This window comes from Mastigoproctus giganteus, chromosome 12, assembly GCF_048544385.1.
Source record: "Mastigoproctus giganteus isolate SK-2022 chromosome 12, ASM4854438v1, whole genome shotgun sequence".
Classification (NCBI taxonomy): Eukaryota; Metazoa; Arthropoda; class Arachnida; order Uropygi; family Thelyphonidae; genus Mastigoproctus; species Mastigoproctus giganteus.
In genome coordinates this window covers 24,388,597-24,409,390 of record NC_143586.1, presented here as the reverse complement: position 1 = coordinate 24,409,390, position 20,794 = coordinate 24,388,597, and the positions used below count along the sequence as shown (strand labels likewise).

The window sequence follows — 20,794 nt, the reverse complement described above, 5'->3', positions numbered from 1 at the left end:
CAATAAAACAGAGACTAAAGCACAAACCTGTCTATGTTATATTAGCTGATAATTAGAAAAAGGAATTGTAGAAAGGGAAGAAGAATGAAATTTAAGGAAATACTTGTTCCACATCAAATAAGTTTACTTTATTGAAATACTTGCAGGAGGATATATATCATTCTTAACTGCTCAGTAAAATCAATTATTAAACTTGTAAACAATAAGCTACATTTTTGGACCTCTTTGGATCCAAACACTGGCTTGACTATCTTCAGGCCAATGGAGAAGGGTACTGAAATAAAGTTAACAGACTAATATATATATAGCCTTTTATATAGGAAATATGACAAACAAACAAAAAATAAACAAAATGCTTTGTTTGTCAGATTCCTATAGAGGAGACATTAGTTTTTCAGTTCTATTTATTTGAAAGCAGGCTTCCACATAAGATCTAGAGAAACCTATTGTCTAGAGCAGTGCGGTCCAACTAAAAGAAACTTAGGAGGGCTGTGTTACTCCATTAAAACCAGTTGGGATGCTATTTTTTTTTTACATGTTATAATTTGTATATGCACATTGTGTATGTGTTTTGTTAACATGCTCACAATTTTTAAGGATTAATCAAAACAGAATAAATAATTTTTGGGATATTATTGAGAAGCAATTTTCTTTAATGTGATTCTTTAATTGAGACATCATAATCAAAATATATATAAATTTTTTTATCAAAATATATAAAATTTTTTTCTAGTGGCGACACATGTTCGGACTGTTTTGAAAGAGAGAGTGGGAGTTATAGAAGCCCATTCAGAAGAACAGTGCCCATGGAAGTATCTGTAGAAAAGGCATGGAGCAGAAACAGTACGTCTATGAGACAGCGAGTGGAGAGACTCTGTTAGAGATGAGTCATTGATTAACCTAACTGTCCTCTTCTGAATGGAATCTAGAAGCCTGAAAGAGGTTTTGGGGGGCACCGCCCCAGATATGGGAACAATATTTCATGGTACGGCAGATTTGCGATTTGTACAGAGTGAACAGCTGCTTGGAAGAAAAGTAATGCTGAGAGCGAAAGAGAAAACCAAGTTTTTTAGATGCCGAGGAAGCAATATTTGTAATGTGCTTATGCCAAGAGAGATAAGTCAGGGTAACCCCCCAAAAGAGATATATCAACTTGCCTAGAAATTGGAGTGTCACCAAAGATAAGAATAGGAGCAGAAGAATCCTTTTTGCGAGATATAAGACAAGACTGAGTTTTAGAAGGATTAAAATCAACTAAGTTGTCTTTGCCCCACTGGAATTACCTGGAGATCGGCATTCAAGGAATTAGTAGCGGATATTTGAGAAGTTGAAGCTGATTGAGCAGGGCAAGATTTTTCAAAATGGAAAGTGGATTGCAATGTGTTATCATCGACAAAACTATGGATAGGATTTCCAGTCAATGGAAGAAGGTCATTAATATACAAGAGGAAAAGAGTGGGGGAAAGAACTGAACCTTGGGGAACACTAGCATTAGTGGAGAAGTTAGAAGACAGAGAGCCATCTACCATCACCTTCAGTGAGCGATCAGAGAGAAAACTGGATAACCAGTTTAAAGCACTTCCTAATTCATTTCACAAATATACGTGGTCTCAATTCTAATCTCAACGATGGCCATTTCCACTTGTAGTCTGCCAAACCCCATGTACTTTTTCTGACAGAATCTCAGTTATCGGTTGATTCAACTACTGCTCATCTCAGATGCCCAAATTATTCACTGTATGATTCCTTTCACCTCAAAGGTGGTACTTGTGCATATGTCCATTCTGATATTCCCTGTCAGAGACTTGGCAATTTGAAATCTCCTCTCTTTGATCTTCTCTGGCTTAAAATCTCTCTACCTCATTGTGTCAAATTCATCTGTTGTCTCTACAGTTCACCCAATTCCACTAATCACTTGGAGCTCTTTGACTTCCTCTCTTTGCAACTTGACTTTTTCTAGTCCAACTTTCCTAACAGTGAGGTAATTTTCCTTGGTGATTTTAATGTTCACAACTCCAGCTGGCTTCCGTTTTCTAGTCACACCGACCCAGCAGGTCGAGATGCTGAGGCTTTTGCAATTACTAATGACCTAGCACAGATTGTTCATTTACCTACAAGAATACCGGACAATATTAATCATACAGCCAATACGCTTGATCTTTTTCTCACAAATAACCCTTCTAAGTACACGGTCGAAGTGAGAGGTCCTTTAGGCACTTCAGATCACAACTTGGTGATTGTCTCTTCTCCAATGGAACCTTTGTCTCATGGCTATTTCCAACCTCGTGTTGTTTGGCATTACAAGAATGCAAAATGGGATGACCTGCGAGACTTCTTTTCTTCTTTTCCTTGGTCGGATTACTGTTTAAAAACTTCTGATGTCAATGTCTGCTCAGATCATGTCAGTGAAATTATTCTTGCAGGAATGGAATCCTTTATCCCACACTCAACTTTAAAATCTCGTCCTTTATGTAAACCTTGGTTTTCCAATAAATGTGCTAAGGCTGTTCAAGAGAAGAATGTTGCATATCATAATTGGCTTGTTTCTAATTCTTCAGTTTCATTTTCTGCCTACATCAAAGCTCGCAACAATTGTAAAGCAGTTATTAATCATTCCAAACTAGAGTTTGAATAGGCTAAGAGTAGTGCCCTAATAGTAGCCGAGCATTCTGGTCTCTTGCCAAAGCTATTGGCCACAACATCCATTTACTGTCCAACTTCACACCCACAGAACCAACTTTTCATCTTCCTCATTTATTCATTCAACTGCCGTTTTCTGGAACAATCTTCCTTCATACGTATTTCCTGAAAATTACAATCTACAGAAGTTCAAGTCCAATGTCGACAAATATCTTCTTTCGTCTTTTCAACCTCCAACCCAAGCACAGTACTAAGTACTATAGGTTCTAATACCTCTCGTGTTTGGGATTCACATAAAAAAAACCAAAAAAAAAAACCAATTACAAAAAACAGTTGGCAAACCATAATATGAAAGCTTGTTTAGAAGACCTTTATGCCAAACACAATCAAAAGCCTTTGAGATGTCAAGAGCAACTGCTTGTGTTTCACTGAACTTTTACATTGAATTTGTCCATAAATGGGTAACATAAGCCAGAATATTACCAGTGGATCAACACTCACGGAATCAATACTGGCAATCGTTGATCAGACGGAAGATTTTTGGTAGTTTGCAGTTAATTGATTTCTCCAGTACTTTAGAAAGAATAGAAGTAATTGCAATTGGACGATAATTGGATGGGAGGGATTTGTTACCCTTTTTAGGAACTGGCTGAATATGAGCAAATTTCCTAGCAGGAAAAACACCTTTGGAATAAGAAAGTGAAAAAAAGTGGCATACAACAGGAGTAAGTCCAGGAGCACAGGTTTTGAGAACAAGTGGAGAAATATCACAGGACCTGGAGCTTTCTTAGCATCAAGATTCGTCAAAATCCTTCTGACGGACCACAGGAGGCATTGAATGAAGCATGTTGGGAATGGTGGGAGGTGTTTTACTAAGATTATTAATACATGAGTTGTAAGAAAAATGGGATAGTAGTAGGTCAGCTTTATCCTCGGCCGAAGTGACAACAGAACCATCTGGTTTTGACAGAGGTGGGAGCAGAGATGGGCAAAAGTTGTGGCCAATAGCTTTGGCAAGAGACCAGAATGCTCGACTACCATTAGGGCAAGAAGCAAGTTTCCTACTCTTAGCCTATTCAAAATCTAGTTTGGACTGATTAATAACTGCTTTACAATTGTTGCGAGCTTTGGTGTAGGCAGAAAATGAAGCTGAAGAATTGGAAACAAGCCAATTATAATATGTAGCATTCTTCTCTTGAACAGCCTTAGCACATTTATTGGAAAACCAAGGAACGTTGACATCAGAAGTTTTGAAACAGTAATCTGACCAAGGAAAAGAAGAAAAGAAATCTTGCAGGTCATCCGATTTTGTATTCTTGTAATGCCAAACAACACTAGGTTGGGAATAGCCATGAGATAAAGGCTCCATTGGAAAAGAGACAATCACCAAGTTGTGATCTGAGGTGCCTAAAGGACCACTCACTTCGGCCATGTACTTATAAGGGTTGTTTGAAGAGAAAAAGATCTTTGTATCATGAAGAGAAAAAGATCAAGCGTGTTGGTTGTATGGTTAGGACTGTCCGGTATTCTTGTAGGTAAATGAACTATCTGTGCAAGGTTAAAATACATAGATATAGATTATATATATATATAGGTAAAGATTTGCAACTATGCATGAACTACTATCCTTAAGACAAATGTTTGAACAATTCAGGTCTACTGTCATTCCACTGAAGAAAGGATCTGCTAAATTACATAGTTCCAGCTGCAGCTGCTGGCTGTTTTTAAATGACCACACCAAGTTGGTTGCTAAACAGAACGTTATTGTCTTTCATGGAATCAAAATCAGGAAATATGTACTGAATTCTATTACAGTATTTTCAAAATTTAATGCAAACTGAAAAATCTTAGCCACTACAACCTTCCAGTTCTGCTAGTTCATCATATGCACAAAAGTGGATCAGATCATTTTTTTCCAAGGCTTATTGCAGAATCCATTTATATGTACAAACAAATTCGACACTGATCTTTATCTTGAAGTTTCATGATAAGATCATTTAAATTACTTGTAATATCAGTGAAGTAGGCTTGTAATATTACTTGTAATATCAGTTGTGAGAAATTCAGGTTTTCATTGCTGCTTTTCTAATACAGTTATGTCCACTTTAATGTTACCTTTTAAAACATGGGTATTTCTTTGTAAGGCAAAAAATCATGCAAGACATTTCCCTGCACTCAGCCATCTTCTTTCAGAGTGGAGGATTAAATCCCCACAAGCAGTGTCCATTTCTTCTGATAATGCACAGGACTTGTGATGTGAGAGCGATTCATTGCCACCTAAAATTAAATTTATCACTTTTATGAGTTTTAATTGCATTACTTTGTTTCAGCGATTTTTCCACACTTGATAGATAACGGGATAATTTTCCTTCTTGATAGATAATGGGATAATGCAATGAATTCTAAAATAGCTTACCCATTTTGTTTTTAAAATCCCTTTGCTATTTTGCTCACCAGCCGTTGCCTTAGCACTATCTGGAACAATACATGAATGAGCTCTTGTCAAAACATCAAAATTTTACCACACTTTTTTGCACAGCTTCATAAATGTTGATTCCTTTGGTGATTCCATGAAGGGAAGAAAGGTTAAGTAGTTCTTCACCGATTGAGAAGTCACTGTGAATATCGCCAACAGAAATCAGTAGTTGACTTACGTCTCGTTAGTCTGTTTTCAAACACAATGAGAAATAATGTGCAAATAATGTCACTCAGTTTTTCCGTTATATGTTTATTCTTGCTACATTTTGGTACAATAAAGCTACAGTTTCAAATTTATCAGCCATGTTTTTGTTACAAACACTTTCATTTCAATTGTACATTTTTTGAAAAGGATACTGTTACTGAAAAGCTTCTTAAACTTGGCAGTTCTAATGCTACTGTATAAATGGCTTGTTGTTTAAATTTTTCCTTTTAATCTTCCTGCAATGCAGTTCTTGACACACCTTTATATTTTTTCAGTTTATCTTCATGGAAAGATGAGTAATGTATTTTAAAATTGAACACCTTGGTGATGGACAAAACTTGTAAGCACACAAGGTACTGGAGTTTTTCTGTTGTTTTCAGTAATAAAATAATCACATTTCCCATCATTGTTAAAATGTTCTATTTTCATCTTCCAGCTTATGTTTTTTTTTTTTTTTTTTTTTTCACTTTAGCTGTATGCATATATATTGCACTAAAAATAGATAAACCAAAGAAAGTAACAAAACAAAATAAACTATAAAGCAAATATAATGAGCACATGATAAGTATAATAGTAATGTTTGAAGTTGCTTGAGCTACTGTCATGTATTAACTAAACAAATCAATGAGTCAAGGAAGAGGGATGTGACTCTTCTCTTCCCCATCCACATTCGGTAGCAGGCTAGTTCAGTTACACAAACATAATTTATTGTAAATTGTGTAAATTATAAATGAATAAAAGGTTCTTTAAACTAGGTAATAATCCTTTAATCCCTTCAAAGTAACCTTGTGGTTGGACTACATAAGGTTCTTAAGTGGTCACCTGCCTGCATTGTCAAACTAATAGTCTCTACTACAGTTACCCCAACTGAAAACAGAAATATCAGTAGTATAATCTACATGTAACTATATATATAAATGAATATTCATTTATTTTTGGCATATACTTATATGCCAAAAATAAATGAATACTATTACTCAGTATATTTATTTGGAATATACTGAGTAATAACAATTAGATTACTACTGTTTATAAACTGTTCAAACATTATAGAATATCATATTATGGGAGTATTACATTAATTTATATTATTGCTAGCATACTAAGGCTACTTAGCAGCTGAAGGCTGTCAGTTGACAAACAACTCTTGAGAATTTATTATTTGATTTTACCAGGTAGTTGGGAAAAATTATAATCTTTTTTTGCAAGTATTTTGTTAAGCTAAACTTATTTAATGTGTAAATAGTGTATCTTTAAATTTATTTCTTTCAATGAGGTGTATTCAGTATAATATTGTGAAAACCATGTTTAATCATCTCCAGAGAAAAGCTATGGCAACCCCCATCCATCTTTTCAATCGTGCAATACGAGTATAATGTCTTTTGAGATTTTGATGGGCATCATGGCAAGATCAAGTATTCCTTACATTTTGAGGTTACAGCTCAAAAACAGTTTGTACAGGCTGGCTGCTAGATAGTCCACCAGACTGAATCTGTTGATAACTCCCTAGGAGTCATTGAGATCATCTAATGTATAATCTTGCTTCATTTACTCTGCCAATTGGTGACTGGAGGGATTTTGAGTAATGTGTGTGCAGGAAAAATAGCCATGGCCACATTATTTCATGGAGCTGGGTATATTCTTGCTGTGTGTGTATATCATATCCATAAGTTCATTAATTTATACATGTCCCCTCTCTACTTTTACTGTATCCACTGAATGCAACGTGAGTAGTCAAACTAATAGAACAAACTTATCTATAAAATGATCTAAATATCACAAAAACTTCCTCATTAATTTCACAAACATGTGGTCTTAGTTTCAATTTGAATAATGTCCATATCCACCTACAATCTGCAAATCCCCATGTATTTTTTCTGACAGGAACTTAATTTTCTGTTGTCTCAACCACTACCCATATCAGTTACTTTAATTATTTGCCATACAATTCCTTTCACTTTAAAGGTGGTACCTGTGCTCCATTCTAATATTCCTGGTCAGAGATTTCCTCACCTGGAATCTCTTTTTGATCTCCTCTAGCTTAAAATTTCTCTAGCCCATCATGTCAAAGTCATCTGTTGCCACTCTCCTCTGTTAATCACTTTAAACTCTTTGACTCCTCTTCTTTGAAACTCACCTTTCTCTAGCCTAACTTTTCTAACAGTGAGGTAATTTTCCTAGTGATTTGAATATTCACGTCAGCTGGCTTTAGTTTTCTAGTTACATGGACCCAGCTAGTTGAGATGCTGAGACTTTTGTAATTACTAATGACCTCACACAGCTTGTTCACTTACCTTCTGGAATACTAGATAATCCTAGCCAAACACCCAACATTCTTGATGTTTCCCCTCACCAACTTCTCCTCAAAGTACATGGTCAATGTTAGTGGTCCTCTAGGTGCCTCAGATCACAAGTTGGTGCTAAGTAATGGAGCTTCCCAGCAAAACTAAATCCTCCTGAACTAGGGCAGTATGCTTGACTATTCTTAGAAGAACATTTGCTTATGTGAATTTTTTATTTAAAATCTTATATTTAGTATGAAGAAATTTTATTTTTAATAGTTGCATATAGTTGCGAACATCATTAGTTTCTCTATTTTCAGAGGATATGCTTCGTAAGGAAATGGAACGCTTAGCAATGGAAGTTGTGCAGCTGACTGCTCTGCAAGAAGAAGCATTTGGTGACAGTACAGTAATGAAACGAGCTACTGAAAAATCAAATATTCAAAAATCTAGCTTACAGGTTGAAAAATTAAGACAGGTATTCATAATAATCAATGAAACTAATTTTCATTTAAATTTGAGAGTTATTAATCTGAATTAGTTAAATTTATTTGTGGGTTCATAAGTATTATTCCCTCTCCCCACCTGCAAACAAAATTGGTGAAATTAAAAGTATGCTATTATATATAAAATTATTTATTGTCATCCAATAAGTAAGGGCAATACCCCAGTACAGGTAAGCAAGAGGAGTTTACATAATTTAAGTACTAATAATAAAATCTAAAATAGGTGAATGTGGCTTCAACAAAGGCATAAAAAAATAAAAGGTAGCACGCTTGATGAAACTGGAGATAACTCTGCAAAAGTTAAAAGTTTGATATGAGTGAATCTAAAATACTTTTTCTGTACACCTTGTGAATCCAAACATCAGGATCAGGATTGAAGGAGGTGGCTAGCTTGAGGGAGTTGGTGATGAATGAAGAATCAAATCTGTTTATTCTGTAGAGTTCACACTGAAGAGATGGGGAAGACTTGGACGATTTTGCCGCTGCAGAAAGTCCCAGATATTAAGGAAGTCACTTTGACCAGTGGTTAGAGTTACAGTTAGTTAATTATAATTCCTTTTTTACATAAATGTACAGTGTATAAATATTTGTTAGCTTTAATATGTATTAATTTCAAAAATGAATTAGTTTTATGCATGAAATAAACATTTATTGTTAATTTAATACAAGACTAGTCCATATATTTTAATTCCAAGTTTATCCTGTAGACCTATCCATTACCTTGTATTCAAAAATAATGCTGTTTTTATCAAATTCCCTTTCTAAATATCAGATTTCTTTTCTATATATATATATATATATATATATATATATACATACACACACACACACACACACTACTGAAACCATATCTAAGGTTTTTTAAAAGGCTGATGCTGAAACATTCATAAACATGACAGTTGAGCATGCCTTAGTAACAAAATTTAATTGGCAGTTTAAAATGGTGAACAAACAGAAATGATGCAACTTTGCAGTCCCAGTCAAAACTACTTACATGTTTCAAACTTTGTGAAAGATGTCAAAACAGTGGAGGTTGTCTAGAGCAATAAGACAAGAGTGACAAAGAGGTATTGCCCAGTTCAAATTAACAAAGAGATATTGTCCATTATCTGGCACTAACAACTTGATGCAAAATATACAAAACTGTCAAATTGACAGTATTGTATATTTTGTGCGGGACATGATTGGATAGGAGGTGGTCTCATTTAGTGAATCTGGGATTTTGTGCAGGTCTTAATTGGATAGGAGGTGTGAATCTTAGTGAATCTGAAAGAACTTAATGAAAAAATTGTGTGATATGAAGTGTCGTATCAGACAGGCTGTTATAGCAGTATCTCATCTTTTAAACAAAGAGTGCAGACTTACCTATTAGTGAAGCCATTTGTTTAAATATAGTGCAGTATCTGGCAACTCATGGAATTTCTAGGTTTGTTTTGTTATGGGTACTAAGGTCATTGCAGTTTAAACTCTGGCAGCAGCACAAACACATACATGATTAGCATATTTTAAAATGTATTTTTCACTAAATATTCATTTCATCTAGACCATATAAATTTTATTAAATTAAATATCATGAAATCCAAATTTAGCCTTTGTACAATTCCATATTCTCTTGATCATGAGAAATGAGAAACGGAATAACTTCTCAAATATTTGAAATGTTTATTCTTTGTGAGGTACAACTGATTAATATTATAATTTTACATGGTATTGACCATTTCTTGTGTATTATTATATCAACAGAAGAAACAGATATTTAAACTAAAAATGTACTATAGTCTCCCAAAACTTTTAGACACAGAACTGCACATTAATTATGAGCAATCATAAACTATTCAGTTTAGCCCAGTAATCTATTTAACTCAGCCAGCTAATTATAAAATGTAATGATGGCCTTTAAAAATATCCTATTCTACAATTTATAATATAGCGTAATCTGGATATAATGTTTGTATTGGAGGACAACTTTAACACAGGCATTATAAGAGAAGTGTGTTATAGCTGAAAATAAAATTTAAACAGTTTTTCCAATTTTTTAACATGAATGCACAATGAGTAAAAGATTACCTATTAAGAAAGCATTTTTCTATAAGCAAATTTCATTTTGCATGTGGTTTTTTTTTTTTCTTTAGTTTTGTTATTTTGCCATAGGTGGATGAAATGGGTTAAACAAATGGCAAATGCACTGTTACTGTTATTTTTTTAAATAATACTGTACTTTAAAATAGAAATGTTAAACAACAGTACATTATATGCTTAAAAAGTAGGCGCCTCCGTAGCCAGGTGGGAAGAAGCAGCAGTGCGTAATGCACGCTTCTTGATTAGACCGGGGTTCGATCCCGTCACCACCAAATACGGGGATGCGGAAAGATCAGGGAATGATCACCGCATATTCCCGGGCAATATGGCCTTAGTTGCTAATGCTCCTAAAAACCAAATAACAAACAAACAAACAACAAACAGCTTAAAAAGTAAAATTTTAAAATTGTCAATTTCTTATAGTGATCACACATTTCCAAATGAAGTATGTTTATAGGAAATCTAATTTACAGTATACAGTAAACCCCCGCTATTCGCGGGGGTTACGTTCCTGAGAAATTCCGCAAATACCGAGTTATGGTTCCCATAGTAATAAAGGGGTTCCGTTCCAAAGTATGAAATATATAAGAAAAACTAGTCTAAAATTTTGTCTATGTATGTATTATATGTACCTTCATGATATGACTATGTACATAGAGTACATAGTGAAATGCAAGCATAAGGCATCGAAATGAAAATAAGAAACAATTTAATATTAAATGTAATATTTATTAGAAATTTCAAACAAATCTTTCAAACCAGCACCTTTGCTAACTAAAAAACTTATCCCGCCAGTGCTGTCACCAGTTTTGCTAAAGTGTTGATAAAGTAGTTTTGCCTTTTCACGAATGATGAGTGAACTTAAGGGAATTTTATTTTGAGTTCAGTCTTCTATCCACAGATTTAAAGTCTTTTCCATTTTTTTCTAATTTAATATCACGAGTTACAGAGCAAATTTTTGAAGCAATTAGCACATTTTCACGGACACTACAGCGGATTTTTTCTTCCGATTTCTTCATTGATCGTACCATTGACTCATTGATTTTATAATGTTTTGCCACTGAGGAGACACTTTCACCATTAGAAATTTTGTCTAATAACTCAATTTTATTTGCTAATGTCATCACCTTCTTTGATCTTTTCACATTTCCCTTGTTATTTGTAGCCATATTTTTGTGCGGGTTAGAAAGAATTTGTCCACATTAAAGTCACTTTCTTCTGTTAACACACTCGAAAAAGTCTGTTTTACACTGCAAGACGGTAGATTTATCACTTTTGTAAGCATATCAATTTATAAATTGATAAATTTATTCAATTTATAAGCATATAAATTAAAAGCAAACGACGAAACCTTCCGTGAAAAGCGCATAACACATACTGAACAAGGATTAGCAAGAAACATCCACGCTTGCAATTTTGTCATCCCTCTTCCCCCACCCACTGAGCGCTGTTTTGACCGGGAAAGATAATTTTAGCCACGCCCATGTTTTTTACGGCGGAAAATGTTCACGGCGGTTTAAAATTCACATTTTTTTAGGTTGCATTTTATATTAAATCAGCGACCGCGAAACAGCGAATACAGATACCGCGAATAGCGGGGGTTTACTGTACTACATAAATAGGAAATAATAAACAATTCAGCCATGTAATCATAGATCATATAATGTAACAACTTCTGTAGTTGACTGGTTTTTGTTGCAAGAGTACAACAAAAAACTGTTTTTCCACAACAGGTACCCCGTGATTTATGTGATTATGATATTCCTGGAAATCATCACGTAGATGAATACTTACATCTCAGAAATCATTTTACATTCATCTTCATTGCATTCTAGATTAGACTATGAGACTTCATCCCCCCTACTCTCTCTCTCTCTCTCTCTCTCTCTCTCTCTCTCTCTCTCTCTCTCTCTCTCTCTCTCTCTCTCTCTCAAGGATATACTACTTTGGGTTGTAAACAACACAAATAAGGTTTACAATACTGCAGTATAATTACGGATTTAAGTAGCAGAACTTATAAAAATATACAAACTGTTCATTATTTTAGCAGTTTTTACCATTCTAAATATGATTTTATCCCTGAAACGAATGTTACAAATGTGATATAGTCAGTATAAAAATTTATAACTGATTATACCACAATCTAACAGATGTGGTACCTGGTTCCTCTCAGAGCTAAATGTTGTTTTGTAAGTGCCCTATGTGTAATTATTGTTTCATTGATATATTTTTTATTGCATCTCTAATTGAGATTCTAGGATAACTATTGTTTATAAAAATTTATACTGCAGAAGAGACTGGCTCAGTGAATCAGTAGTTGGTTCTCCTCTCTGAGGTGTAGTTTGCTTCTGCTAGTGTCTAATATGAAATTTGTATTTTGCCATAAATTGCATTTTTTTACATTCCACTTGGGGGACAGGATCACACTTGTGTTATATTGAGGTCGCATCATATATAGAATTATGGACAACAAATAAATAAATTATAAATATATAGGTTTATTACAACAGTTGGTTTGGTTGGTTTTAATGGAAGTTTATTGGCACAAGGGCAACTAAGGCCAAATCGTGCTTGTCACAGTAATTCTGCAATTGAATTATTTTTTCCTATTCATGTGTCTGATAAGTTCATATAAACGAGTTTCTAAAAAATTTAAATAAGTCGGACAGATTTGCGTCATCACTGAGAATATGGTTCATCTCTAATGAAATTTTAAATCAAAATTTTTAAAATTTTGATTTAAAATTTGTCAAACGAGTAGCATGATTTTGGGGACATTCGAGGAGGATATGTTTTGCTGTTAGTAGGGAGGGACAATGACTGCAGTGAGGAGGTTCATCACCTGTCAACAAGTGGAGGTGGGTGAGATGGGAATGCTCAATGCGTATCCTTGCAAGGACAGTCTCTTCTCGTCTGTTTAATTGTGAACTAGATTTCCAGTATTGTGACTTTTTCTTTATTTGGAAGAGTTTATTATGAGTTTGTTGTTGCCATACTGATGCCCATTGGTCAATACATTACTGTTTTACGATGAGTTTGCAGTCCATGTAAGGAATCGAGGCAAATGAATACACGGGGTTGACTGGATTTTTTTGTTGCTTGATCTGCTTTCTCATTTCCCTGGATTCCAGCATGCCCAGGAATCCAGCAGAACCTTATCTCTGTGTTATGTTCTGTGAGATTAATTAACTGTGCTCTGATTTCTTTCAAAATAGGATGAGAGTTCAGACATTTATGTTGTAAAGAAGTTACTGCACTCAAGGAATCGGCACAGATTATTATCTCTTCATTAGACCTGTTGTTGACGTGTTTGATAGTCATTTTTATTGCATGGAGTTCAGTGGTGTAAATACTGCAACTAGGGAAAAGTTTTTCAGAGATAGCACAAGTGGGAAGAACTACTGCAGCACCTACACCTGTATCAGATTTGGATCCATCAGTATATATTTGCAGACAGTGTGTGCGTTTGCTGATGCATGAGTTGAATGTAGCTGCTGTATAATTTGATTGTCCAATGCCTGTTTTCCCACTTCTGAAAAAATCCAAAATTCGGTGTTTCCAAAATTTCTGTAGAAATTTTGGAAACACCGAGTAAACATGTAAGGTCAGATGGAATGTGAGAGCATACTCCGAAGTTTGGCTGTGTACATAAGCAGCAGCATCTGTCTCCAAAAGAATAATGGAGGTTCATGTGCATCAATATAAAGACTGGACAGGCAACTTTCGGTTTATTACAAAGCAGCTCAACACTGCTTTGTAATAGCACAACTTCGTATGCTGATAGCATGTTGTGTATAAAATGCCAATAAAGATATATCATATATGCCAGTAAAGATAGCTACAATAGTGAAATTTTCTTTTGAAACAGTTAATAGTTTGTCTGCTCCCATCAGAGTCACTGCAAGTAGCATCAACAAAATGGTGGATTTCGCTAGTGCTGAAAAAGTGCAATGTGTTTTGGTTTCAGGAAACAAAGTCAGCAACAACAGTTATGAACAATTTCACACTCATTGTATGAAGAATCCTCTCAGAATAAATTCCATAGATGGCACAGAAATTTAATGAATGTGGGATTTTAGTTTTAGTATTAGCATTAGTGGTGAAAAATGATGCAAGAAAGCAAGCATATACAGCATCAGAAAAAAAAAAGAAAAGAAAAACACTTCTCATATCTTTGTGTGACATATTCAAAAGAAACAGGCAGACCAAATGTGAGTGATGAAACAGTGAAGGAAGTCAGAAGTACGTTCCTCAGAAGCCCCAGAAAATCAGCAACATTTTTAAGCCATGAACTGGATTTTCTACAACCAACCACTTGAAAATTGTTACAAAAATGTTTGCAGCTAAAGACTTACTGCTATCAAGAGGTTCAAGCAATCATAAATGGAGACAAAGTGAAGCTTACCAATTTCTGTATGGAAATGCAGGCAAGACATGATGATGAAAATTATCTGCTTCGGTGTGTCGTGTTCAGATGAATCTACATTTCGTGTTAGTGACTATGTCAATGCAATGTTTGTGTTCAGTGCACATAAAAACCAGATGATTGCTAACTTGAACATATTCATGACACCCCAAAAGTCAATGGGCTCAAAGTACATTTTGAGTTCTCTTAGCTTTGAGTTCAGATTAAGTGTATGGGTCTTTCTTTTTTCATGAATAAATGATTAGACCGGGGTTCGAGCCCATGACCACCAAATACAAAAAGGTCAGGGAATGACCACCGCATATCCCCTGAGCAATATGGCCTTAGTTGCTAATGCTCCTAAAAATCCAAATAACAAACGAATAAACGATTACCGGAGTTGTTTATTTTGATATATTTCAGAATTTTCTGATACCACAAATCAGTGCTGATGGCCCAATGGACAATTCTTCTTCCAACAAGATGGTACCCAATCTCATTATTATTGAGAAGTGACAGCATGCCTGGATCAGCACTTCCAAGAAAGATAGATTGGTTGTTCAGATCCCATTCACTGGCCTCCAATTGCCAGACTTGACACCAATAAATTTCTATCTTTGGGGTTTCATGAAAGATGATGTCTGTCAACCACCATTACCAAGGAATGTCGTTGAACTGAAAGCCAGAATCACTGCCGCCATAGCAAAAGCAACCCCCAAAACACTGTATAAAGTGGGTGGAGCTTGTTTTTTGATGGGATGTTTTCAAATAACTGCATATTGAAAATCTGCAGCTAAAGCTACAGATTTTCAATATGCAGTTATTCAACAAAGGTGTTCCTTTTTAATTTGATATATTTGACTTAATCAGTTTTCTGAAATTTAAATTTGTTAGTTTAAAGTTAAGCTATTTTGTAATAACATTGTACAATATGGTTTATTAAAAACTCCAAAATCTCACTACCAGATTCCTTATGGCACTCACTACTGTAAATAATTGTTCAGTCTCAATTATATTGCTAAAATAAGATTTATAAACTAGGATTCTAGAATACAGAAAGATAAACCTATAGAATTTATATTCTGCAAAAAAAAAAATCTCAGCCTATGGCAAGATGAGTTCTGCATGCAGAAAAAAATATATAGTGTTGTTAATGATTCACTGAGTTATTTAGAAGCTTATTAAGAGTTTATTAATGAATATTTTTTAATTTATTGTTAGAAATATTAATTCTTAAGAAGGGATTTTTTGCTTTTATAGAATACAAGTTCTTTCAGTTGGATTTAAGTAAATGTGAACGGCTTCATGCTCTGACATTGTATAGAAAGTAAAACATTTCAACAAATGTCCTCGTCGCTTCCGTAGCCAGGTGGGAAGGAGCAGCAGTGCGTAGCACATGCTTCTTGATTATACTGGGATTCGAGCCCGTCACCACCAAATACGGAGGATGCGGAAAGGTCAGGGAATGACCACTGCATATCCCGGAGCAATATGGCCTTAGTTGCTAATGCTCCTAAAAACCAAATAACAATATAACAAACAAATGTCCTTTATAATATTAAAATAATTTTTATGAAGAGTAAATTTCCTTATTAATGAATATTACAGTATGACTAGTAGAAATTGGATTATTTTTTTATCAATAGGACATGTACATCAATCGTATTGAAGAAGATCTTTACAGGATTAGAGACAGAATTAGTCTTTGTAAAGCCCAGTGTACAGCAAAGAAGGAAGATGCCAGAGTTCTTCGCCAACAGTTAACTGAAGCTAATGCAGAAATGGAGGTAAAAATTAAATGTATTAGTTTAAAATGGCTGAACAATAAAAGGGAGAAAATTTTATGTAAAATCTGTTGTCAAAATAAATATAATGAATAATTGTCTTTCTAGTTTTATATTTTCTTCTAAAAATATTTATTTATAAATATTTATGTGTGGCTGTATTACAACACATAGTTTCTTTATACCTTGAGGAATGTTGTCAAATGCTGAAGATATGAAGGATATCTTCAAATGTATAAAGAGAAATACCTCTTTATGAAATCCTTTTCATAATCTGCCTGCCCGAGTAACCTAATTATATACTAATTTATATATTCCATGTTGAACAGGGTTTCTTGATCTAAATATATGTTCAGTGATCACTGAATTATGATCAGCCCATCTATAACGGACTGTGCCACATAGCCTGCAGTATAAAAAGCCAAACAGCTTTGTATGCTAGAGCAGTGGTAATTTGCATCTGGGCATGTAAGTCAAAGTAATAAAGAAGCAGTTATGGGATGTAGTAAAGATATCATGGACTTTCAAAAGGGTAGGATTGTGGGAGCTCATGCATTGGGTGCTTCCATTTTGGAAATGGCACATCTTGTTGGTTGCTCACAGGGCAGTGTGGTTAACGTGTACAAGAATGGTGTTGAGTGGGTCAAACCTGCCTGCTGACAGAACTGTAAAGGATTATGCAAGATGGATGTTCATGGTAAGCAGAGACTGCAGCATGTTGTATTGGCTCAATGGCAGGTCACTGTGTGACAGTTGACATCACAATACAATGTGGAGACTGCAAGAATGTTATCCCAAATGACAATGCACTGCACACTCAGACGTATGGGGGTTCCACAGCAGACAACTCAAGAGACACCCTCTCCTCACCACCGAACATCATCGATGGTGAATGCTGTAATGTCAACAACACACAGTTGGACACTGGAGGATTGGAAATGGGTGTGCTGGTCAGATGAGGCCAAATACCTGGTGCAACATGGTGATGGACACCTTTGCATGTGGTGCGAGCAACATGATTCCATGGACCCATTGTGCATGGTTCTCACTATCCAGGCAGGTGGCAATTGTTGGTTAATATGGGACATGTTTTGCTGCAAGAACTAGGGCCCTTGGTGCATATGGACCAACATTTGGTTGCTGGTAAGGTCTGTTGGCAGCTCTTAAGAGACCATGTGCACCCTGTCATGTTGCATTTTTTCCCAGACAAAAAATGGGATTTTCCAAGATGATAATGTGCCATGTCATCAGGCCTGCATTGTGCATGAGTGATTCAAGGAACACAGTGAAGATATCACTTAATTTGATTGACCTCCAAATTCATCTGATCTCAATCCAATTGAACACCTGTGGTATGTTTTGGAATGAGAAGTGAGGCATATTGACATACAACCATCATCTGTTCCAACACAGTGTGAAAGCCTTGCAGGCAGCATGGCTGCAGATCCCTATGGATGTCTTCAGACATCTAGTGGAGGCAATTCTTGGGTAAATAACAGCTATTATCTATGCAAACAGTGGTCAATACAGTATTAGGCAGGTGTTCATAATTCAGTGATCAGTTAGTGTATATCCCAGCTTTCTTTTCTGATAATTTCATAAATTCTTTGGTGATCCATTTTGGCTTAAAAATGGATCGCAAAGGGTATAAAAGGTTGTATTGTCTAGAATTATATTCCAGAATATTTTGAGCTGAAATTATTGAGGGTTACACTGTAACCCTCAATAATTTCAGCTGGTCCCACTGAAGTGAACTCAAATTATATTCCAGAATATTTTCCGTTTAGCATGTATACCTCAATAATTTCAGCTGGTCCCACTGAAATGAACTCAAATAATGTCTAAGGTAAGCTCCTTCTCTTTTTTTAAGGGAAACCCTTAATAACTAATTTCCTTTCTGTGTCTTTTGGAATCTCTTTACTTTTTTATCTCTTCTGTTACTTTCACTCTTTTACCTTTTCCCTCTCATTTATTTTTTCTATTTCTTTGTTTCTTCTCTCTCTCTCTCTCTTCTTCTCAAGTTATGTTGCAACACAACAACACAAGGGTAGTCAGTAGTTTCCTATATTTAGCATAAATGAAAATCAAATGTAAATCTGATCTCTATAGTCTTTTCATAAATTCTATAACAGATTATTTTAGTAATTACATAGAAATTACTATTCAAATATTGGATTAATATACAGACTTTTGTTTCTAGAATAATCAATAACACAATTTCAAAAAATCACTCTATGTTCTCGTGCTTTTACATAAATGAGCAGGCCAACCATTATTTGCATCCTATATGATATCTGTGAGGAAGTTAGCTACTTATTTCCTCACATTCTACTTGTGACTCATTATATTGGGAGGATTTTGTCTTCTGTATGGTCATGCACACTAACTCAGACACTGTATAATTCAATGTGTTCAGATCTGAGCTTCCAGAGGGTTGGTCTGAGGTTATGATGGGCTTATGGTGTTTGCTTCATGGACAGAAGCAGATTCCCTGTTTCTATTCATATGTGCATAGTGTTTTAGAGTAATTTAATTTAAAATTTTCACAGATTTATTTTTAGTACACAAATGAATTGATTATCATCAATTCATTTGTGTTTCCAACAAAAAAAAAAAAAAAAAAAAATCCATTTAGTATAATATCCATCACAAAAGGCATTTCTCTGATTTATTTTATTCCAGCTTCCATAGTTGATTGTTTTATGATTAATACTTGTCTGGATCTGAGGATATTTCATCTGGTTGAAACATCTCAATCTGCATTACCAAACTATCAGTGATATTTTATCCTTTAAATAAGAATAAGCCACATGTAGCTTTGCCCTTTTCTGTTTGCTACTGCCAAGTGTTGCTACATTTGTGCAGGAACTATCAGAACAAAGAAAATGGAATGAGTTTTAGATAGGCCTCTCCTTTCTTTCTTTATACATATTAAAACCTCTCTTGGGTTAACTTTAGAAAATATTTAGCAAATAGTCTCACCTTTGATATTACATATTATGCCCATTCGGAAATTGATAAATCCCTTAACAGTGTTGAATATATGAGGGGTGGTCAAAACAGTTCTGAGAACAAGGGTATATAACATATATTAATAAATTATAGAATAGGTTATTTTGATAGCTTAATGTCTTATAAATAAATAAAAAAAATTGTATGTAAAAGTCTTATTCATTTTCTAAAATTTTGTTTTTTTTATATTGGTAGATAGAAGAAGAAGAATAAATATCTGACAATTGCTGAATGATGGAAGCATCTTCAGTAATCAATTTTTTGACCAAAGAGAACAGAAATGCTAAAGAAATAACAAGAAAGAATGGCTAGAGCATTTTGGAAAGTATCACCCAGTTATGCTACTTTTGCAAGATGGTTGGCAGAGTTCAAAAGAGGATGGGAGTCAGTTAAGGATGATCCCAGGTCTGGTTGGCCATTGAATTAATCATTCTGAAACATTTGCCATTGTCGAAGGAAAAAATTTTAAAAAAGAAGGATTAAAGTGTCTGAAGTTTGAAAAAAGTACTTGACTGGAAAGACTTTGTCTGAAAAAGTACTTGACTGGAAAGACTTTGTCTGAAAAAGTACTTGACTGGAAAGACTTTGTCTGAAAAAGTACTTGACTTTTCCCATGGAAGCATTTTAACAACTAATACCTGAAAATTTGGATATTCAAAGTTTGTGAAAGAAACCTCTACATTTATGGATGGAGTCATCAAAAGAGAATTTAAAATTAATTTTTACTAATCTAGATGGATTTTTATCCTATTTAGTGATTATCATTGAAACTTGGCTACATTTTTATGATTCTGTATCCAAAATAGAAAGCATACAGTAATTGCAGTAAATGCACAAGGGGTGCCAACCCCAAAAAAGTTTCAGACTCAACTATCAGTTGGAAGAATGTTGGCTTCAATTTTCTGAGGCAGAAAAGGATTGTTGTGAATTGATAACTTTGCACCTAAAACCATGATAATAGTGTAATATTATGCCAGCCTTATGTCAAAGTTAAAAGCTGTAATTTGAGAAAAAAGGACAAAGAAAGTTGAGTCATTGGAGTTTTTCTTCTCCAAGACAATGCACCTGTGCAGGAGCCTGTAATTTTAGCCTGTTTCTGAATAAATAATACAGTCGATTCCGGTTATTTGGGACACATCGGGACTAGTGCATTTTGGCCCGATTAAGCGGCTGCCCCAATTATCCGAAGTTTCACGTAAATGGTTAAAAATACAACTTATCCCCCCCCCCTTTACAATTAGTTCACTGTACAATCAAATCACGTTACGACGAACTCAGCACAGTAAAGTACCGTTCATTATACGATGTGTAGTAAGCGCCGGTCATTGTGATCACGTTTGTGAATTGAATTTTAATTCTATTAAACAGCGATTCTAATTAGCGAAAATAGGAGGAATATTATC

At 34.8% G+C, this 20,794-nt stretch overlaps 1 protein-coding gene across 1 annotated transcript in view; it reads left to right on the top strand.

Moving 5' to 3' along the window:
- The window catches only part of l(2)41Ab (lethal (2) 41Ab), a 142,875-nt gene that overhangs the window by 29,754 nt on the left and 92,327 nt on the right, over positions 1-20,794 (top strand). The window contains exons 6-7 of the mRNA XM_090386656.1: positions 7,926-8,083; positions 16,242-16,382. Of these exons, the coding sequence (XP_090242782.1) occupies positions 7,926-8,083; positions 16,242-16,382 (299 nt within the window). The remainder of the gene's footprint in view (positions 1-7,925; positions 8,084-16,241; positions 16,383-20,794) is intronic.